This window comes from Thermobia domestica, chromosome 7, assembly GCF_964235325.1.
Source record: "Thermobia domestica chromosome 7, izTheDome1.hap1.1, whole genome shotgun sequence".
Taxonomy (NCBI): Eukaryota; Metazoa; Arthropoda; class Insecta; order Zygentoma; family Lepismatidae; genus Thermobia; species Thermobia domestica.
In genome coordinates, this window is record NC_137460.1 from 181,636,164 (window position 1) to 181,658,920 (window position 22,757).

Here is a 22,757-nt window from a genome sequence, read left to right on the forward strand (position 1 = left end):
TATTGCAATAGGTCTAATACCTCCACTTTTCTTTGTCAGTGCTATTAGCGATGCTTCAAAGAATATTGGTCTTAATTCTTTAGGCACATCCCCTGATATAATCTTAGATAGGAATTCACATGTGATCTTAATTAGGCGATCTTTGGAATCTTGTGTATTGTAAAGTATCAAATCTTTAAGAATTGAAGGGCGCATGCTATCTATACCTCCTGCAGAAACTGAAGGGAAGGATTTAAGCGCTTTTAAGAATTCGTTGGATGTGACTATTAATATTAATATTAAAATCTGTTGTGTCAGATGGCGTAAATCCAGAAGGATGTGCAGGATGTTTCTCTTTTAGGACTTTCATTGTGGTGTCATCTGTTGAGACTAAAGTATCTTCGGAAGTAAGAAGTCGAACAGCTCCATGTACGTCTCCATCTGCAAGCTTGATTAAGATGTCATTAGGTGATTTGTTAGCAGTTTTGTTGCGTTTGTATGTGTTCTTCTTCAAACTTGTTAGGTTTGTTATATCGTCACAAATACTATTTGACCATAGTTGCATTCTCTGTTTCACCCATGTAGTAAGATTAGTAACTTTCACAGAAGATGGAGGCATACAAAGTGTTATGTAGGGGAAGAATAAAAGATTCATCCAAGATTCAAGATTATTAGATATCACTATCTGTTGAAGAACTTCATATAGCGCATCTGCCATAGCATGTCTTGCTCCTCGCGGGATTCTTCGAAGCATGGCTATTGACGATTTTAATCTTACTAAAGTATTATTATATTTAGAAATTAATGCGTTTCCATCCCGCTTATTGTCATTTGTGTTCAACACTTGTGTAATATGAATTTATATATATATATATTTCCAATCGTGAGGATTGTCCTTAGAATATTCCTGTGCATTGCTGTTGTAACGAACTGCTTAGCTGGACTTTTTTTTTTTTTTCGTTTTTAGAAGACTGAAGCCTTCGTCCAACCATGCGTAATAAGTCTGAATGAGTTGTCTGTTCTTCTTATCGAAAACAGACTTCTTAATTGATGGACATATCAATTTCAAAGAACTTCTACACGGATTTGCAGCAACCAAAGTGAGCTGAAAGCAACTTTATTTATGACTGCTAAGTGATGACATTCCTTTCTCAATATAATTATCATCTCATTTTAGATATAACGTATAAATTCAATACTAAGTGAATTATTTGTATTATAATTTTCATTGTTGATTTTTCCTGCACTTTTTATTACAATATGTTTACAAATTTTCGGATTATCAATCCTGCAAATACTGTTTTTCCTTTTGAAAAAGGCGCTCCTTAAGTTTATGCCTAGGAGCACCGGGGAAGCTTAATCCGCCAATGTGGTATGATCAGCACCCGTTCCAACCATTTTTATCCCAAAGATCTTCTGACACATGCTACGTGAGTCCCTGAACCGTAATTGGACGATCACAAGAATCAAAAACGAGTTGTCAGATTGGTAGCATACCCTTTAGCGTCTATGACACCGGGTTCAACTTTATTACTGAAATATGAATACAAATTCCTATTATTGTTATTATTATTTGAGAATATCTATTTACTCATATATATATCCACCATATTTAGCTATATTCTGGTTAAAGAAAAATACGCAAAACATACGCCACTAGAGGAAATGAAAACATCGTATTGAATGAAATTCCTTCCTCAAAACTGCTTCTGTATTGTATATTCCTTGTATATATATATACATACACTCACTCACTCTCTCTCTCTCTCACTCTCACTCACTCTCTCTCTCATATATATATATATATATATATATATATATATATATATATATATATTATACACACACTTCTATTTCACATAAATTCAAATACATACCTCGCTTTCTCAAGAGCTTCTTCTTCTTCACGCTCTCTTCTTCTTTCGTTTTCTAACCTCAATCTTTCTTTTTCTGCTTGTACCTTTTGGTGCCTTCGCATCTCCTGCTGTTCTATCAACGCGCGTTGCTAAAGAAAAAATAATACTTAATTATTCAGGCGGCAGTTATTCTAAACAAACATTCATTACAATCAAAACAAAAAGTAATCTAAATTTGAATTTGGACATTCCTTCCTCAAATGATCTGACTGACAACTTTGTAGTCATTTTTATATATTGAGAAAAAAAAATGTTCCTCCCTCCTCTCTCGTTAAAACCGGAATTTCCAGAAACGCTGTGGCATATACTCACTTCTTCTGAATACGGATTCTATATACCAAGATTCATATCCCTAATATGTCTTTAATCTTATGCGACTTTGAGACACAACCATAACAACTGCAACTCCCAATCTTGTTTTTTCCTGCCGTTTTTCTTCTTTTCTAAGGTAAACATTAGAAAAACTAAAAACAGCTGGAACACAACTTCGACTGTTTTCTAAAAATGCCTGTCAATTTTATGCATCTAACTTTAAGGTATTTCGTAATAACCCGATTATATATATACAATTATATATATATATATATATATCGGGTGGGTCAAAATAAGTGTTACAAGCCAAAATAAGAAAAATATTAAAGAGTCAGTGTACAATAGAGGGGCCTAAAAAATGAGTCAAACACGAGGCTCTCCCCGCCCCCATTTTGTGGGGAGGGGTGTACGTGACATTTTCAAATGGGAACATAGGTCGAGTGATATCTCGTTCGAAAGAGTTTGGAAAATTGAACAATTTTTGTAGAAAACAATTTTTGAATGGGGCAGCGTTTTCAAGATGCCCCCCCCCCCCCCAAAAAAATGGTCCTGTAACATATAAAATTTCCAGTGCTTATGAATCAGAAACGGCTGAGTAGAAAACGGTGAAACAAAAGATGAAAAAGGAAAAAAGCCATACGCAACGTGGAATGGCATTGTTGCGGTGTCCCCAGGGTACCCATCATGAGGCTCCGGGATCAACTTGAAAATTTCAAAAGGGAATGAATATAGGTTGAGTGATACCTTATTTGATAGATAGTGGAAAGCCAAGCAGCTTGGTACAAAATTTGTTTCGATTTCGTGCAGGCCTGTTTCAAAATGGCCGCCGAAAATGGTTCCACATTTAGACACAAAGCCTAGTGTTCAAATTCAGTGTTACACGCCAACATCCCGCGAATATGCATCAAATAAGAAAAGTGTGAAGAGTCAATGTACAATACAGACGGCTTAAAATATGGGTTAAACACGAGGTTCCCTCGTCCCTCATTTTGGAGGGAAGCGGTGTGCGTGGAATTTTCAAATGGCAACATGGGGCGAGTGATACCTTCTTTCATAGATCGTGAAATATCAAACAGCTTAGTACAAAATTAGGACCTCGTGTTTGACCCATTTTTGGCCTGTCTTTATTCTACATTGACTCTTAACATATTTCTTATTGGATGCATAGTTCACTGGATGCTTGTAACATTCAATTTAAACACTGCGCTTTGTATCTGAATGGGGAACCATTTTCAGCGGCCATTTTGAAACAGGATTGTCCGAAATCAAAACAAATTTTATACTAATCTGTTTGGTTTTCCACGATCTATCAAACAAGGTATCACTCGACCTATATTCCCTTTTGAAATTTTTAAGTTGGTCCCGGAATCCCATGATTGGGGCCCAGGAGATATCGCAACAACACCATTCCACGTTGCCTATGGCGTTTCTTTTTCATTTTTTGTTTCGTCTTTTTCTACTTAGCCGTTTCTGATTTATAAGTACTGGAAATTTTATCTGATACAGGACCATTTTGGGGGGCCATCTTGAAAACGGTGCCCCATATCAAAAATTGTTCCCAACAATAATTGTTCAATTTTCCAAACTCTTTCGAACGAGGTATCACTCGACCAATGTTCTCATTTGAAAATTTCACGTAGAACCCCTTTCCCCCAAAATGGGAGGGGGCGGGGGAACCTCGTGTTTGACTCATTTTTTAGGCCCCTCTATATTGTACATTGACTCCAACCATTTTTCTTATTTGATGTATATTTCGCGAGATATTGGCTTGTAACACTTACTTTGACTCTCACTCAGTGAAACATGGGTCAAATTATTTTAAATGGAAAGTTTATGCACTAAATTTCATGTCTCTACTCTTCAGAGATTCTGTGATATGGACATTTTACTCTTGTCATCTTGTCACCCTTGTTTTCCCCCCTGTCATGTCGACTTTCCAAAAATCCTTCCTTAGCAATACCTTACGTCAGAAATCCTATCAACATCTAAAGTTTCTAGCTTAAGCGGTTTCGCCTGGGGCAGTCAGCCACTGCCAGTCACTCACTCACTCAGGACTTATTCTTTTAAATATAGATATAATAGCATAGCTCTGTTAGGTCTGCTGTGCTAAGGTCTGTTTAACTACATGTAATATATTCTGATTTTTTAAAATAAAAATGCAGGAATGAGACAAAAACAGCTTTTTTGAATGTGCTATAGTATTCCTCCATAAGTTGCTTGGATAACGTAATCTCTATTTTGACAATTGTAACAGTTAGGTATTCTCAATTCATGTCAATATATTTACTTTTGAACATGACAGTTCACGTAAAATACATATAAGATTGGATTCTTAAATAATTCGATGGAGGATTTATATGATTTAAATTAATATCAATTTTAGGAATACAAAGTTTCTGACTCCTATAAAACACAAACACCAAACACACATTATATATATATACAGGGTATTCCAGAGCGACCTAGACACTACCTTTTCCTCGAGAACGGCACATGCTACCAAGTTGAAATAAAAAATTGCATTACAAATGTGGTTCCAAAGAATCCGTAGAAATTATTTACAAAATCCCGAATGGGAACTGTATGTTTCGAATGCACATTCGAAAAGGTGGGGAAAAATAAGATTGCCCTACGAAATATTTGTCCGTACTACCTACCGTTATCCGTTTTTTTTTTTTTTTTTTTTTTTTTTTTTTTTTTTTTTTTTTTTTTTTTAATGAAGGTGAGCAAAATAGAGTATAAGGAGTTTACTAATTAAGATAATGTAAGCACCGTCACAGTTTCGGGAAGTGCAAGACACACGCTTTCCAATGATATGCCACATGGTGACCCCAGGGTCTAAAAAAAGAAGAAACTGCATGACCCAAGAAAGGGGGTCCAAAGTAAGGTCAGAACTCGAAAATTTCAAACGGAAAGGGGGGTCGAGTAGTACCTAGTTGCAAAGGTCTCTGCAAGTGTTAAAAGAATTCGAACACGATTTTGGAATCCACTAACCACTTTCAACATGGCGACCATAACAATATCGAAACCCTGAATTTCTGGTTCGTCATGAAGAAATAAAACGTACTAGTGAAGTTGCCCACTTGACCAAAAAAAGGGCGGGCACGTAATAGTACCACAAAGAAGCAAGTTCTATTTGACTGCCCGTAAGCTTTTCACGCTGCCCGGTTCAACGCAAGTTATGTCGCACACGTGGAGGTGTACCTAGATCTTCTGCCAGTTCTAGCGTGCTTCCACTGATAACATGAATACGCCACTCCAATCTTGGTCTCATCTACCGTTGTCTGTTGCAAGACGTTGCGTCGTCGAAGAGATTGTGTGAAAAGTCTGGATTTGTTAACGTACATTCCTCGTGGTCGTGTGCATTTCTGTCAATTACATCGCATTGGCAAATCGTGGCATGTAATTTGAAATGCTTTTCACAAACAAAGAAGCATTTGATATGCTCATGGTGTTGGGTGAGTTAAACTAAATAGTTCCGCTGCTGCTCGTGTGTATGCTGCTCGGTATCCCGATCGGAAACGTCGTTTAATACACGTGTTTCGCAACCTTGCCGAACGTCTACGCAGAAGTGGAAATGTTCAGTCTTCTAGCAGTCACAGGAATGAACGCATAGTTCGGCCTGTTAGAGATAATAGGTCTGCTGATGTACTTGCAGCCTTCCATGTTAATCCTCACACGAGTATCAGGCAAGTTGCTCGCGATTCTGGTGTCAGCGCAACTACGCCCAAATTCTTGTTCAAAACTCACGCCCAAATTCTTGTTCAAAATTGAATGTACCGTTCCGATTGAATAGTTTTCGCTTAGGTATTGCCCAGCTTTTGGCAAAATTTGACGCAATATCGCTGTCAAGTTTTTCTGTCATTTTGCAAAAAAAGTGAAACCCGATGACTGCTTACTACACGTCTTCACTCGTTGGCCGACTGCCGACGACTGACTTTCTGCGGGTGGGAAAAAATTCACGACTGTGCATGAGTGTCCCCTCTACATCTACACTGAAGAAAGTCTCCCGCGAAAGTCCCAGCATTCATTGGTTTACGCGAAAAAAATGTGTTTCGATACTTTCTGAACAAACCTCATATATTCATACATACATTATATATATATACATATACATACATAGTACCTTGAGCTACGAACAATCTGCCCACAACACAATTTCCGAACAAATTTTGCCCCGACCAGCGAATAATGTCTCGCACGAAAGTACACATATGGTTTTCGCGCAATGCTTTCGGATCGCTAACAGCAACAGTTGTAACCAGGTTTGAGCGCTGTGAACATTGTTGTCGTTGCGCTGTTTTTTTAACTTTTGCATTAAATTAATCTTTATTATGACATGGATTCTCTTCCTCTACCATCTACTGTGCGAGCAAATATCAATCAGAAAGGTAAAGTTATATTGTATACAATATTTTAAAAATACTACTTTACATATATATTTTTACAAGTAAAGCCTTGTTTCTTGGCGGGAGAACGGATTAATTGAATCTGCATTAATTTCAATGTTAAAAATAGTTTCAGTTCACGAACAACGTTATGGAACGGATTAAGTTCGTAACCCACGGTACAATTGTGTGTGTCTTGCTTTTCAAAATGAATTTGCATTATATGTAAATTATATATTGCTTAAACTACATCTAATTATTAAATATTAAAATTATTAAATATATATCGATATAGAAGCAGGTATCGCAGTCACATGTACAATATCTACGGTAATGAATAATAGCTATTCTTCTGATTTTTATTTATTTTTAGAAATGGTGTATAATTTGATACCTCTTAGTACGTCTTTATCTGTAATAAAAGACGATAGTGACTGTAGAATTGTTCATGGAACACAGACATATACAAGGACAAGGGGCACATATATGAAAATATCACCATCGCGTGTTTTCGTTTAAATCACGTTGCCTTTATGGGAAGGAAAACATTGTCTCTCTCTCTAATTACATCTGTCTTTCTCAGTATTTTATGTCCAAGTGCATTTTTTTTTTTTTCAACTGACAGTAACTACTTCACAGGAAATCTACCACTGTGTAATCCCCTACGTCATCATTATTACAAGGGAAGTGAATAGCAGGTCGTCGACATGTGGGAACCAAGAAACCGCACCCAGTGCTACTACTTTTGTAAATGTTATTTGCATCTATGAAAGTAATTGCAGGAACTAACTCAAGATTATTCTTTGGTCAGTCATCAGTCTTTCATCAATAGGTTGATCAGTCAGTCATCAATAGTGAACTAGTAAGAGTTCGATTTTTCTCCATCTGACTTCCATCAGCCAGCAAGAATCTGAGTACCTGTGATCTTGGACTTAGTTGCACAAAGGTTGACTGTATACATCTATTAACATTTGTAGTTGGTTGTTTAAAATTGTACTCACGTGTAAAGTTCATGTACCTAGTTGCATTATCAAAGCTATTGAATTTATTCGAAGTTTAGTTGATCACTTGATGTTACGTACATACTCTGACGAGAACACCTAATGCTGAGAAACTATTTGCTTACTTCTTTATGCTATTTAGATTTAGAGATACGTAGGCAACGTTTTCAGAATCTTATTCAAAATTCTCGTTGCCCTGCTGGTTCTGTCTTAAGAGGCGAGTCTCAATTACATTCCACTCATATTCGCCTGTGCAATCATACTCTAGTTATCATATTTATTTATTTAAAGTATATGTTTCTTTTCTCTTGCTCTACCAACAACTTTTAAAAATTAGGTTTACCGACCTTATTTATGTACAATTTTAGTAACACGATAATTTCCAATTTTGTCAATTGATTTTTAGATGAACGTACAGGGTGTCTATTAAAATTCCAAAATGAAATTTCGTGTCTTTTTCCTGATCTTTTCTTTACCAGACCATAAAATTTTGTTAACACTCTCAAGAGCGAATTTGAGTGCGAATTAGGCTGAATTTTCATGTATGCAATAGAAGTGTGCTTTGCTTGCGATTTAGCAGCGTCTAAAGCCAACCATTGACAATTTTGGTGGTGAATTTTGACGTTTTATAGAAGAAAGTTTTCCAGTCTGTACTTATATTTGTAGCGATAAAATAATTCGTGACCTAAAGGCTAAATTTCTTGACTGTTTTCTGATTTCGAGACTATTTTGTGACTTCCGTGACCGATAGACACCCTGACGTAGGAATCTAACTGCACAAAAGGTTCCTGCAATTACGCGTCACAATATAACTTAAGTTAACTTTCAGAAGTGAGAAGTATTTAAATAGATGTTTAAGAAGACATTGGTAAAATCAAACGATGAAAATTTCAGTTCACTTTTAAGGAAACAAAAATAACTCCCCATATAAATAAATCGGCTGAAAAACAAAGATGGCACAGATATTTAACATTTGTTACGGTCTTACGCTGGTTCGAGTCTCACATCGTGTCCCTGCGTGGTCAACTGGGTAACGTGTGGTACCGTATTCAAACTCCTGCGGGGGAACTAGCGTCAGATTACATTTTATGCAGTACGTGCCGTCTCATATAGCTTAAGTAATCAGAAGAGACGTTAAATTCCAATCAATTAATCAATCGAGACCGTCTCGCCTTAGGCATGGATATTTTTCATCTACAATTTCTTTCCCTTTCGTCAGTCGAGTATTTCAAAATTTTATTTAGCATACCAAGAATAAACATGGAGGACCACGTATTTGGGCAGTTGATTATTTTACGTTCTCAGAAAACTGATATAAGCCCAGAATTTTAGCTAGAACTCTGCTACTTTCTCCCCTTTTGCTAAGGAAATAAAAGCGTTTACGCTCTCAGGTCTGTAGCTAGTGAGTACTACATCCAAATTTAAGATCTAATGAAACTATACGTAAAGTATGCTATGTTATTACTTACTCTATCTGCCTTTTCCTTCGCTTGCTTCTTGAACTGCTGGAAACTGTCCATGGCAGACTTGAGCGTTGAGCTTTGCGGTGTGTTTTGAGGAGAAGAGGCCTGCGCCAACGAAGACCATGAACTTGCATTTTTCACGTGGGGCTAGAAGTTTTAAAACATGATGTTAGAGACATAAATATATATCAGACACTACCATAAAACAGGATACGAACAAGGTGAACAAGTACATGATTAAGGAACTGAATAACAATTATATTCATATGAGACAATTATTTGTTAATTTCTATTTATCGTACTTTATTTTTGAAAATGATGTATGGTTTCCTCAATAACAACAACTAAACATATGTGTAACTATGCTTATGTAGGTATCAACCACTTCTTCACTACGGGAAGAAAAATACACTTTTGATTCTCATAATAGAAAATTACTTTTATACACATCACAGCAGGTAAACTATAACGCTCAAAAAGGTATTACAACTCCTAGCGCCTTTTTAAGTATACTTCAATTGCATTAGTATCGGACTTCATTTAAAAGCAGACATTTTGTTACTGTTGGCTACTTTAATGCGCAAAATTATCTCCTACTTAAATAATGTGAACTTGCTATATGCTGTTGATCTCTAATACACAGTTCAACGGAGTCTATTTATAGTAAAGAAAAGCAAGTTGATAATACTTTCACAGTTTGTTACATGTTGATATTTCTTATAAAAAACGTGACTAACGACTCTGTTAATGGAATTCTGTAATTTATCTTAACAAAAAAAGTATGTCGAACAAAAAGTTAGTTCTCCGTGAAAACAAAGAATACACACTTTTCTAATTCACTGAATAGTAATATTACTAATAGCAAATATCATTGATACTGCAATACGTCGTATGTCAAAAAGCAGTCATTAGAGACCGGATGTTCAGACACCAAAAACAAGTAAATTAGGCAGGCAAATTGGCAGGCCTATTCAAAAATAGGCAATGAAACGGTCACTAAAATCTACCTCAAGTTCATGCAGATAGCCATTCAACAACACAAATACTGAAATAAAGTGGTAAATAGTATTCACGTTCACACACATGAAATATTCAATGTATTTCAAACCAATACAATTTTGCAGTCCGTCACAAAAAATCTGTAACTGCGATTGCAGCTAACAAGGTGTTTTTTTTTTTTTTTTAACTGTCAGTTTATAAATTATGTCTTCGATCAGATAACAATCTTATAAATTGAATATAATCATCCTACCACTATGGATGTAATCAGGACATACTTAGAGCATGCAGTGACATTTAGATCTAATTCACATGGTACAGTTCGCGCCATAGAAATCGTCACACAAATTCGAAGTCCAAATTAATAACCAACTCTTACCCCGTTTTCTTATGCATCCAGAAATACATGTCTCAATCGATTAGTTGCTTTTAGTATTCAATCCAACTCCTCCCCCATCTCCACCTCTCCTTGTCTAAAGCAGTGTGTGTGACGTAGTACACTCTTTCCATTTAGACGGAAAAAAAAGAAAAAGAAAGAGGAATCAAGCTTACAACGTTATAGCCTTAAAACAATCTTTTCCATTCATTTGTTCTGAAATATTTTATGAGCCTAATTTTTTTTTTTTAAAAAAAAGGCCACACAATGTTCCCAGAGCTTCATAAAGACATTTAGTTTCATTCTTTCCCTTCTTCAAAGACTTCAAGCTAGTAAGATGCTCCCTAAGAAATCTATGGAAATTGCCAATAACGGCAGTAAGTTTTGTGCTTCCTAAAGTCTGTAATGCACGCATAGAGCTCTAAAATATCTACTGACAGAAATGAGTGTTATTCAATGATTCATTTAATTTCTTTTCAGTAATTGCAAGCAAATGTTCCAGGGGCGTCATTTGGGCAGGACAGGAGGGTGTAATTCTCCCTCCCTTGAGCTTTATAAATACGTATTGTTTGATCAAATGTATAGTAATACACTAATAAAAAAGTGAAAATCTTATGTCGGCGGAGAATCTCCCCCCCCCCATAAAATATAAAAGAGACTGCTTTCAGAAAAAAAAAAAAAAACGATAGAGTTACGATAGCACATTGCTAGAGAGCTTACATTTGGTTTTAAGAGTCGAAGGTTTGATCTCAAGCCATATAAGTTCCTGGGTGCCATTGAGAGAGAGAGGGAGAGACTGAAGTATGGAGACAGAGAGGGATCATTTATATACACACATTTAGAATTGGGGAAAAATGATCGGACAGCACTCGTATTATGACGAAAATTGTGATTTTGTGAAACAGAAGAAGGGAAGGTTTCGAAATGCGAGGATCACATTAGGCAGTTGTCGAACTAAGGCAGAGAACTCTTTTTAGAGCATCAGATGATTACGAAGGCAGAGAAAGATCTTGAGAACTGAGGAATTAAGAATTTAAAAAATCTGAAGCTACCAAGACTGTTTCGAACCACGAACCTTGTAGTTATCGAACAATGACTTTATCCGTTCTGCTACGGAGAACTCTATGTACTCGTTCACATACGTTTCATTTAGCTACGTTGAAAGCTAACTTAATGGGATATTCTAAAAGTAGACTCGGTGGATGCGTCGTTCAGATAGGACGTAAATCTCCTGTAACTTAGTTACAATGTATCGTGGCGGACATAAATCATTGATCAGGTAATGGCGAATGTTTTGCAACAAATGCAGAGTATGAGAATTAAAATCAGTCATATCTGTGGTGTCGTGTGGATAAGAAGCAAACTTGTGAACCAAAGGTTTAAGAACAACTCAAGTTATTAATATAAACTTTGCCGAAGATTATTCACTTATATCATCATACAAGAAATACGAAAGACGTTCAGAAACGAAGAAATATAACATACAACTTTGCAAGCGGAGGCAAAGAAACCTAAAGTAACGAGACTAAAGACGAATCATTAGCCGCGTAGTGATGGTGATGCAGTGGTCAAGGCGCTTGACCAGTAATCTGGAGGATTGTGGTTCGAATCCACGTCGGGCATTTTTTTTTTACTTTAGGATTTTTGATGGCGATTGATCGACGATGACACGTTTTATTATATTCAGATATTTGAATACTCGGATGTTTCAATACTTGAACTATGAAATCTTCAGGAATAATAATAGTAATAATAATAAACTAGCAATAATTATTATTATCTCGAAGATTAAAAGCTAGGAGCTAATTATCGCTCATGTCTCATGTCACAAGCAGAAATGTGACATTTGGCAAGAATATGTTGGTTTTCTTTAATGTTGCCCATGAGAAGAAGAATTTTTCATCTCACAAAAAAGAATTAACATTTTACATTTGAGACGGGACAAGGCTAACTAAAATTATCGTCTTGCTTTGGAGATGAGAATCGAGACGAGATGAAAATTATCGTAAACATTTCTCGTCTTGTCTCGATTCTCGAAATAGTGTATGTCCATTCTTTAAGTAACAATTGCTCTGTAGACTGAATCTTATAGGCTTTTTGTTACTTTGTATTTCAGAGCTCATTTAATTATGGTCTGTGTAGGTATTTTTGTAGCAAAGCTTTTATAATACCTCTGTGTATCCTAAAAATTAGTTTATTATATGCCTTACTGTTGAGTGATATTCAGTTATTTTTATTAGTTATTTTCCTTAAAACATACAGTAGAATACTTTCTACATGAAACTTTAGTGGAAAGCTTTTGTTTAAAATGTCGGTAGTTGTAGAGATGTGGTTTGAAGGTACGGAAGGGCCGCGGTGGTATAGCGTTCATCCCTGGTGCGTGGGGTTCCGGGCTCGATTCCAGCTTTCGCCAAGTGAACTTTGTGATGGACAAACACCGTGTGCGTGGGTTTTCTCGGGGTTCTCCAGTTTCCTCCCACTTTCTTCATTCCACCATTTCATTCATTTCTCATAATCACCCTCTCCTTTAGCCTAGCTGGCATAAACGTGGGACGTAAAACAAAGATTTCATTTCATTTCCTTTGATGGTACGGAACCCCTTCTCCGAAATCCCCACGTTTAAGTAAGTTTTGCCAAATTTTAGGACAACTTTAAAACTTTTGATACCAATATTTATTATTATTATTATTACTGAAGTGTTATTTTAATGGTTCACCCTGTTCCACCCAGTTGCCGCCTAGTGGGCATTGTGCTGAACAAACACCCTGTTTGTAGGTTTTCTGCGGGTTCCGCTTCCTCCCACTTTCTTCATTCCAATATTTCTTTCATTCTCATCATTGACGTCTTTTGTAGCTTAGCCGGCATAACCATTACTTAAAAATAAATTTTCTTACGGCTTTTGTGAGTTCCGTATCCCTACTTTCTACACGAAATTTGCCTCGAAACTTTCCGTTATAACATTTAGCTAGCTGTAGGGACGTATGCAGAGGGTATGTTTTGATGGTCCTGACACTTCTCTCCAATCCCGGCTATTTTGTAACCTCTGCCTAACGCTACGGGCGATTTTACAGATTTTAATAAAATGTGTCCTCATAAAGAATTTGTCTTCTATATTATTATTATTATTATTATTATTATTATTATTATTATTATTATTATTATTATTATTATTATTATATTACTGTATATTTGAGACCTCAATATTACGTCCTATTCCAACGCAAATAAGCATACTGAAGTTAATAAAAATAAAAAGCAATTTTTTGGATCCTCTATAAGGATGAATTGCCTTATAAGAGATACTTTAAAAAGAAAAGAGGGGGAAAAAGAAGGTGTTAGCTACTGGACAATATGAAAATCGAACCTTCGGATGACTTAACAGAAAATAAGTAGGATTTTTCTTCATCATGATACATAGTAACACCTTTTCTTTGGGTAAAAGACGTTGGATTATGTATGCGTTATATTGATATTTTAACGAAATATACAAAGCTAACATAAAAAAGAATAGTTCCTATTTACCAATTTTTGTTGAACTAATATATGGAACGTGTTGAAAATGGCGAACGGAATTATTATTATTTTTAGTTACAGTGAAAGAACTTAATATATTCCACAATCAGACCAGTCAATGAAGGGTCGAATAAGGAAAAAAATGCTGGAAAGCTGGAACAAATTTTTATTTTCTTTATATGTGTCCGTAACAACATACTAATTGTGCACCCCAGATTTGGCCGCCATCTTGGAAAAATGGCGTCAAAAATTAGTTTTTTGTAAACATCTTGCATGGAAAGCATTTTAAAGCAAAACATGTTATTACAAAAAGTAATCTACATTAAATTCTCTACAAGAAAAGTTCTCTTCATTTTTTCTCTAGGATGCACCGTTTAGATGTTATAGGCTTGACAAATTAAGAATTTTTCTTTCAGCATCGTTTCATAGCAGAACCTTAACGAATATTTTCTGATACTATTTTGCTTTAATGATTTTTCTTATATAAAATTAAATTAATATATAAAATTTTTTATATAAATTTTTCTTCATTCATTGCAGGTTTGACTAAGGATATGTAATCAGGTCTATTAGATCATCAATGTTCAAGATGTCACCTAAAAAATGTTTTATCTGTGAGAAACTTCTCGGTGATGGTGTTACATGTATAGTAAAAGAACATTAGTAGACTGCAATATTGAAGTGAAAGATGGAAACGACTACCAACTTAGGGAACTGAGATGTGTTACACTTCATGAAAAGAGTAGAAAAGTTTACAGAAAACAAGAAGTAGCAAAGCGTTGCTATTACAACGTACTTCATCACCTACGATGATAACTCTTAGGTCCGAAGTACTAAGATTTAATTTTCAAGAAGCCTATCTGTTTTGTAGAGTTCATCGTGTCGAAACCATTCAAGTTAAAGATTCAAGGAAGCAGCCGACAGCAGAAATGACGACTGGTTCAAAGAAGTTAGTATTAGGATTGGCAATGTTCATGATCTAGTTGCTGCTGAAGCCAGATATCATTCCTCATGCATGAAAAAGGTCAAGATTTTTTTCTGGAATGAAACGTGGTCGTCCGAAAGATTATGTTATTTCAGATGTCATGGCTTACGCTTTCAACTACCTTGGAGTTCTCAAAGAAGAGTGCTAATTTTCATTCAGTGAAATTTTTCAAGATTATAACGATACACTGCCAACTGAAAATGCAATAAAAACTAAAATGAAAGAAAATTACTTAGAAGACATTTCCATATCAACAAACAAAGAATGCAGGATGCAGAAGAGCCGAAACATGAAAGAGAGCTTCCTTAGAATATGGTGCACACAGTCCTAACGAAGAAAACATTAAGAAAATGTTTACTACCAAATTTTTGATTAAGATGCACCGCAAGTCCTTCTTGCGATGAGGCTGAAAGATATTTTGGTGTAGCTGCTGCAATTATGACATGGGAAATTGTTATACTCCCCCCCTCCCCCGATTTTGTGCTATTCCCTGTCTTGTTTTTCAAGATAACAGTATCGAGAAGGCATTTTAAGGTTCCAGGAATGAATGAATCAATGTCATTCAAAGATTCTGCTGATGGCTATTCATCAGTTTCATAAACCTGGGATCTGGTATCTTCAGCAATTATTTGCCCGGCTGTCATTATGATTCTCATCTTCTTTTCGTCCATATCATTACGCTTTTGACGATCATACCATGCATCCGTGAGAATTTTATGCCCTGTATCACGGAAGCAACCTTCATGTTTTTGTTTGTTGGTATAATAATATCTTGTAAGTAATTTTCTTTCAGTTTAGCTCTTATTGTTTTCTTTTTTTCAGTTGGTAATGCATCATTATACTCTTGAAAAATTTCAATGAATGAAAACTGACACTCTTCCTTGTTACCTTCCATAATAGAATCTTTAACTTGAAAGGTTTCGACACGATGTACACTCTCACGCTCGCTCACAATTTTTTTTAATCCTGTCCCTTTAAAAATTCATCTGATTAACATTGTCTACAAAACAGATAGGCTTCTTGAAAATTAAATCTTAGTACTTCGGACCTAAGGGTTATCGGCGTAGGTGATGAAGTACGTTATAATAGCAACGCTTTGCTACTTTTTGTTTCTGTGTAAACTTTTCTACTCTTTTTATGAAGTGTAACACTTCTCAGTCCCTTATGTTGATAGTCGTTTCCATCTCTCACTTTAATACTGCAGTCTACTAATGTTCTTTTACTATACATATAACACCATCAACGAGAAGTTTCTCACAGATAAAACATTTTTTAGCTGACATCTTGAACACTGATGATTTAATAGACCTGATTACTTATCCTTAGTCAAACCTGCAATGAATGAAAAAAATATTAATCAATTTATATAAGAATAATCATTAAAACAAAACAGTATCAAAAAATTTTCGTTAAGGTTCTGCTATAAAGCGATGCTGAAAGAAAACTGCGTAATTTGCCACGCCTATAACATCTAAACGGTGCATCTTAGAGAGAAAAAAAAACTGAAGAGAACATTTCTTGTAGAGAATTTAATGTAGATTATTTTCTGTAATAACATGTTTTGCTCTAAAATGCTTTCCATGCAAGATATTTACAAAAAAATAATTTTGGCGCCACTTTTCCAAGATGGCGGCCAAATTCAGGGTGATACAGTGGTGCAAAATTAGTATGTTGTTACGGACACTTATATAAAGAAAATAAAATTTGTTCCAGCTTTCCACCATTTTTTTCCTTATTCGACCCTAAATCATCCTTTATTGACTGACCTAAATGACGTTTCAGACAAATTTATGACTCATACTAGGCCTGAAAGATGACCCATTTGTATTCCTGAACTGTTTGCGAAACACGCGAAGTTTTCAGACAGGAAGAATCGAGATTGTAGACTGTGACGTCTTTTTGTTAGTTTTTCCCTTGTGGGCGAAGCCTTTTCAACTCTAACTTGTAAGAACGAGATAAATTGACTATTTTTCATGTTATTATACATCAGAAATATCTACATTCTAAATTATATTTTTTTTCTTGAATATCCTCGGAGGTACTCGAACAGTGGACCCCTAACTCACGAAAGGAATGCTCAAGCAACTACCCTAAGACCGCTCTTTTAAGTAAGGGTCAAAAAACAGTTGTCTATGTAGCAAATTGCAAAAGTTTACTATTCCAATATTTTACTAGCGATGAAACTCTGATTTCGGTCATGATAAAATACTATAGTCCAGAGAATTCAAGTTTAAATTTTAAAAAAAGACCGAAAGTATCTCCGTAACTTATCTCCATTATATTCGGTTATTCTCGTTTTACAGGTATTTCCAGTAACCTTGAACGATAGGGACACGAACACTGATACAGCGTGGACATTTAATATTTCAAAGGTTCTCTTACCGGGAATCGAAACTGAGACCCCGCCTACTGAACCCTCTGATGGGCGTGGTGCCTGGTTCGTTCCGCAAAGGAACCCAAAGCAATCCGAATCGAAAGCAGTTGTATTTTCTATTGCTCATTAACGCTTTTTTTCACAAAAAAATCGTCATTCTATTCAAAAGTGAAACAGCAGACTCATAATACCTTAATCTAAAAAGAAACAACTACATATCGTTTGAAAATTTTGTAAAATATGTACGGATATTCTGAAAAGTGCCAGAGTTGGAGTGGGTCAGTGGGTCGAGTTTTCTGATTGTCAGTGGGTCGTGGGTCAACAGCATGTTACCTACTGCGACCAACCACTCATCATGACCCACTGCGACCCACACGCAACAACCCATTCTGCTCATTGCATTGTAAACAGCATCTGCTGAAACAGCATGTTTCTATTAACACTCGTTCCTAGCCATAAACTAAAAACACGTTTCTTATTGCTTGCAGTTTGCGATTGTCCAAACCAGGCCCTCAACCAGAGGGGGGCTAGAGGGCCTGGCCCCCTAAACGTTTCGTGGTATTTCCAGACTTCAACATAGAAAACATAATTTAGATATGTGTAACAGAATTTTTGATCACTTGTTCCCCTCTAACATAGTCATGGCCCCCCTAAACCTCTGTGGCTGGTTGTGGCCCTGGTCCAAACCTGGTGTATGTATTGTGCTGTAATAGAAGAAAATTATCACTTTATTGAGGTTGAAGAAGAAAATTGAAGAAGCAGTTGAGTTTAAATTTATATCATGGCAGTCAAGGTGGAACAATACGAGCTCTGCGGGATTTTAATCCGTTCCTATTACTACTACAACAACTACTACTACAACTATTACTACTACTACTTCTTATACAGTGGAATCGTATGGAAAAACTGCACACGTAACGTAAGTAAATCACTTTTTTGTGTATTATTTTTTTATAAAAATAGAAGAAAATCCTTGAACCTGGTCTGGACCCACGCCAAAAGCAATTATAATTACTAGTGCACTGCACTAGTACGCAGGGCCACGAAGACCGCCAGTAACAGTTATTTAATTTCTGCTGTATTTATATACGCTACGTGGCGAGAAACTAACAACCTGCTATGAGTAGGGTCGAGCGTGATTTAAAAATATGTTTCTGAACACTGGTGAATTTATCTACGTTTTACTTTCACGGCCTCCATTTCCCTTTTTCCACTTGTTTCTGTTTACTTACCAGAGATGAGTATCTCTAGGTGAAGAAAGAACTTGAGCCATTTTTGGATATTGATATTTGTAATTGTAATAATAGCAATATAACTTAAAAACTACTTGGGTTTCGAGACACATAGCTTGTGAATTTTTAGAAGAGCTAACCACAGGAAAAAAAAATTTGAATCACTGTAATGTATAAATTATTATATTAAAAAATGAAGTAACTATGGGTGCCTAATCATTACTGCGAAACTGCAGTCAAATAAAATGAATTTTGGTATATAGTTAGGCCTTAATTCAAACTTGGATGTTATCAAATTGCTTTCATTACAATAATATCCTAAGGCAGTGGTTCTCAAACTTGTTACCGCGATCCACACTAAATATTAAAAAAGTATTTTGTGGCTCAACTACTTTTATTCAAATACATATTGCCCTCCTACGCAATGGTGGTGTATTTAAAACCTATTAAATTTTGTAAATCATTTTACTAATTTTTCGATATAAAGGTAATACAGAGATAACACTATTCCCAACGCAATGTCCTACCCCTTGACGGATTTTCACTCACTCACTCTCTTTCCGTCCAGTATCTCTACTGACTGTAGAACAGGGCAAGGCTCTGAGTAACCACTTACTCTTCACCTCATTAACAAGCACTTCAAATTTTCATTTCCTGAATAGTACTTACTTTACAACATATGTTTCTGCATCAAATAAAATTTTCATAATTAAAAGGAAAAGCCTCTCGCGACCCACCAAAAAACCGGTCCACGACCCACTTTGAGAAACACTGTCCTAAGGTATAGTGGGGATCCGAATTTTTGCGAAAAAAAATTGAGTACCTTACAAGCCGTTCAACTTATGGAGCTGAAATTCAGTATATTATCTCTTTACTGAAAATGAACAGAACGTCTCCTAGCATTTTTTAAAACGTCTCCTTTATGGGAAGGGGCGGCACTTTATATATATGGTAAATTGATAGTGAGTTAGTTTGTAAAAATAATCGAAAACAATAATATTAGTTGAGAGACAAACAATACAGTGCTTCGCATCACATATCAGTATATGCTTACCATCAGGGGACGGATCCAGGACGCACTTCTGCGGGGGCGGTGGGTTGCAATACTTCTACTTAGAGCTACTTTTAAGAGCTCCAAAATCTGAGTTTTATTTATATACAAAATAAGAAAGTTTCCTCTTCTGAGGGGCGATTGCTTACCATGCGCTTTCCACTATAATAATTGCTGAAGCTCGTTTATTATATGGAGCGCTTAAAGCACAGGGCAATCAACCCATAAAGTGAGAAAAATAGATATAAAATTTGTAATATCAGCTTCTGTACGTTGGTCTACTGACCTCGAATTAGGACGTTAAAAATTTCACTCGTTTTCCACTGAAAAGTTCGGTTCGTGTCCCTCGGAGGATATTCAGAAAAAATTATAATTTAGAATGTAGATATTTCTGGTGTATAATAACATGAAAAATAGTCAATCTCTCTCGTTCTTACAATTTAAAATCGAAACGACTACCTTGACTAGGGAAAAACTAACATGACTTCAGAGTCTACAATCTCGATTCTTCCTGTCTGAAAACTTCGCGCGTTTTGCAAAGAATTCACGAATACAAACGGGTCATCCTTCAGGTCTAGTATGAGTCATAAAGGGTCTTTCCTAGTAAGATAGTGAATTCGGCCCTTGATCCAAATTGGGTCGCTATTGACCCAAAAGGTTACCCTTGACCTAAAACTACCTTAAAAATTTTTGGGCCCCCCATCCCCTCCCCTTACCGAGTTATCGTATCATACATGCTCAAAGTTGAATATTTTTAAATTTTGGTGGGGGTGATCGAAAAATTTTTAAAGTTTCACAGATTTTAGATACTATTTAGATGTGCAATTTTTTCAAGATCATCGATACGTATTTTCTATATTTTTTGCGTGCTGAAAATTTCAAAAAATTGTAGGAAAAAATTTGGGGGGGACACGTCGCTGATTTTTTGGTTAAAAACTTGTTATACCCTTAGGTACAACATATATTTTTTTCGGGGCCTGAAAGTGGTGGCAACATTGTCAAGAAAAAATAAAACTGAAAACAAACGTGTTTTTTCGGGCTCAAAAAACCTCGTGTCGGCTGAAGGTGTCTATCAGTGCTTGCTTCGCTGGCCGCACACGGTGGCGCTCTCTACCGCGAGCTAAGTGTAGCTTTGTTGTGCAAGAGTCGTCGAAGTGGAACCACTGTTACGGATATATTTGGTGTTTCTATTCCGAAATGGAACAAATCGTAGCAGCCGAAGAACAACAGAAACGGAAGGGACGCAAAAGAAAGGAAAATGGTCAACTTTGGCAAAGGATTGTTTGAAGGGGCCCTCACCTTCAGAACAATAAAATGGTGGAAAAACTGTGCCAAAAACACGTTTGTTTTCAGTTTTATTTATTTTTGACAATGTTGCCATCACTTTTAGGCCCCCCCCAAAAAATATTTGTAAATTTTTTTTACAATTTCTTGAAATTTTCAAACCCGCAAAAAAATAAAGAAAATACGCATCGATGGTTTTGAAAAAAATACACATTTACATCTAAATAGTATCTACAATCTCTGAAACTTACAAAATTTTTCGATTACCCCCATCAAAATTTAAAAATATTCAATTTTGAGCATGTATGATACGATAATTCGGTAAGGAAAGGGGGTGGGGGTCAATTTTTTTGAGGTAGTTTTAGGTCAAGGGTAACCTTTTGGGTCAGTAGTGACCCAATTTGGATCAAGGGCCGATTTCACTATCTTATTAGGATAGACCCTTTGTCTTAAAAGTCATTGTAGAATGGTTATTAAGTTCTTTCAATCTTACTAGAAATAATAATATTATTTTCGTTCGCCATTTTCAACACCTTCCATATTTCGTTCAATAAAAATTGGTAAATAGGAACTATTCTTTTTTTATATATATATTTGTATATTTTGTTAAAATATCAATATAACGCATACATAATCCAATGTTTTTTACCCAAAGAAAGGGTGTTACTAGGTATCGTGATGAAGACAAATCCTACTTAGTTTCTGCTAAGGCATCAGAAGGTTCGATTTTCATATTGTCCAGTAGCTGACACCTTCTTTTCCCCCTCTTTTCTTTTCAAAGTATCTCTTATAAGGCAATTCATCCTTATAGAGGATCCAAAAAATTGCTTTTTATTTTTATTAACTTCAGTATGCTTATTTGCATTGGAATAGGACGTAATATTGAGGTCTCAAATATACAGTAATATAATAATAATAATAATAATAATAATAATAATAATAATAATAATAATAATAATAATAATAATAATATAGAAGACAAATTCTTTATGAGGACACATTTTATTAAAATCTGTAAAATCGCCCGTAGCGTTAGCCAGAGGTTACAAAATAGCCGGGATTGGAGAGAAGTGTCAGGACCATCAAGACATACCCTCTGCATACGTCCCTACAGCTAGCTAAATGTTATAACGGAAAGTTTCGAGGCAAATTTCGTGTAGAAAGTAGGGATACGGAACTCACAAAAGCCGTAAGAAAATTGTTTTTAAGTAATGGTTATGCCGGCTAAGCTACAAAAGACGTCAATGATGAGAATGAAAGAAATATTCGAATAAAGAAAGTGGTACGAAGCGGAACCCGCAGAAAACCTACAAACAGGGTGTTTGTTCAGCACAATGCCCACTAGGCGGGAGCTGGGTGGAACAGGGTGAACCATTAAATTAACTACACTTCAGTAGTAATAATAATAAATGGTATTAAAAGTTTTAAAGTTGCCCTAAAATTTGGAAAAACTAACTTAAACGTAGGAATTTCGGAGAAGGCGTTTCGTACCTTCAAGACACACCTCTGCGCGTTTCGTACCTTCAAGACACACCTCTGCAACTACCCACATTTTTAACAATAGCTTTCCACTAAGGTTTCATGTAGAAAGTATTCTACTGTATGTTTTAAGGAAAATAACTGTAATAAAAATAACTGAATATCACTCAACAGTAAGGCATATAATAAACTTATTTTTAGGATATGCAGAGGCTTTGCTACAAAAATACCTACACAGACCATAATTAAATGAGCTCGGAAATACAACGTAACAAAAAGCCTATAATATACAGTCTACAGAGCAATTGTTACTTAAAGAATGGACATATGCTATTTCGAGAATCGAGACAAAATGAGAAATCTTTACGATACTTTTCATCTCGTCTCGATTCTCATCTCCAAAGC

At 35.8% G+C, this 22,757-nt stretch overlaps 1 protein-coding gene across 1 annotated transcript in view; it reads right to left on the reverse strand.

Moving 5' to 3' along the window:
* LOC145690599 (uncharacterized) overlaps positions 1-22,757 on the reverse strand; it is a 54,730-nt gene that overhangs the window by 22,743 nt on the left and 9,230 nt on the right. The window contains exons 2-3 of the mRNA XM_081765650.1: positions 9,066-9,206; positions 1,857-1,984 (exon numbers count right to left, since the gene is read on the reverse strand). Of these exons, the coding sequence (XP_081621776.1) occupies positions 1,857-1,984; positions 9,066-9,116 (179 nt within the window). The 5' untranslated portion in view covers positions 9,117-9,206. The remainder of the gene's footprint in view (positions 1-1,856; positions 1,985-9,065; positions 9,207-22,757) is intronic.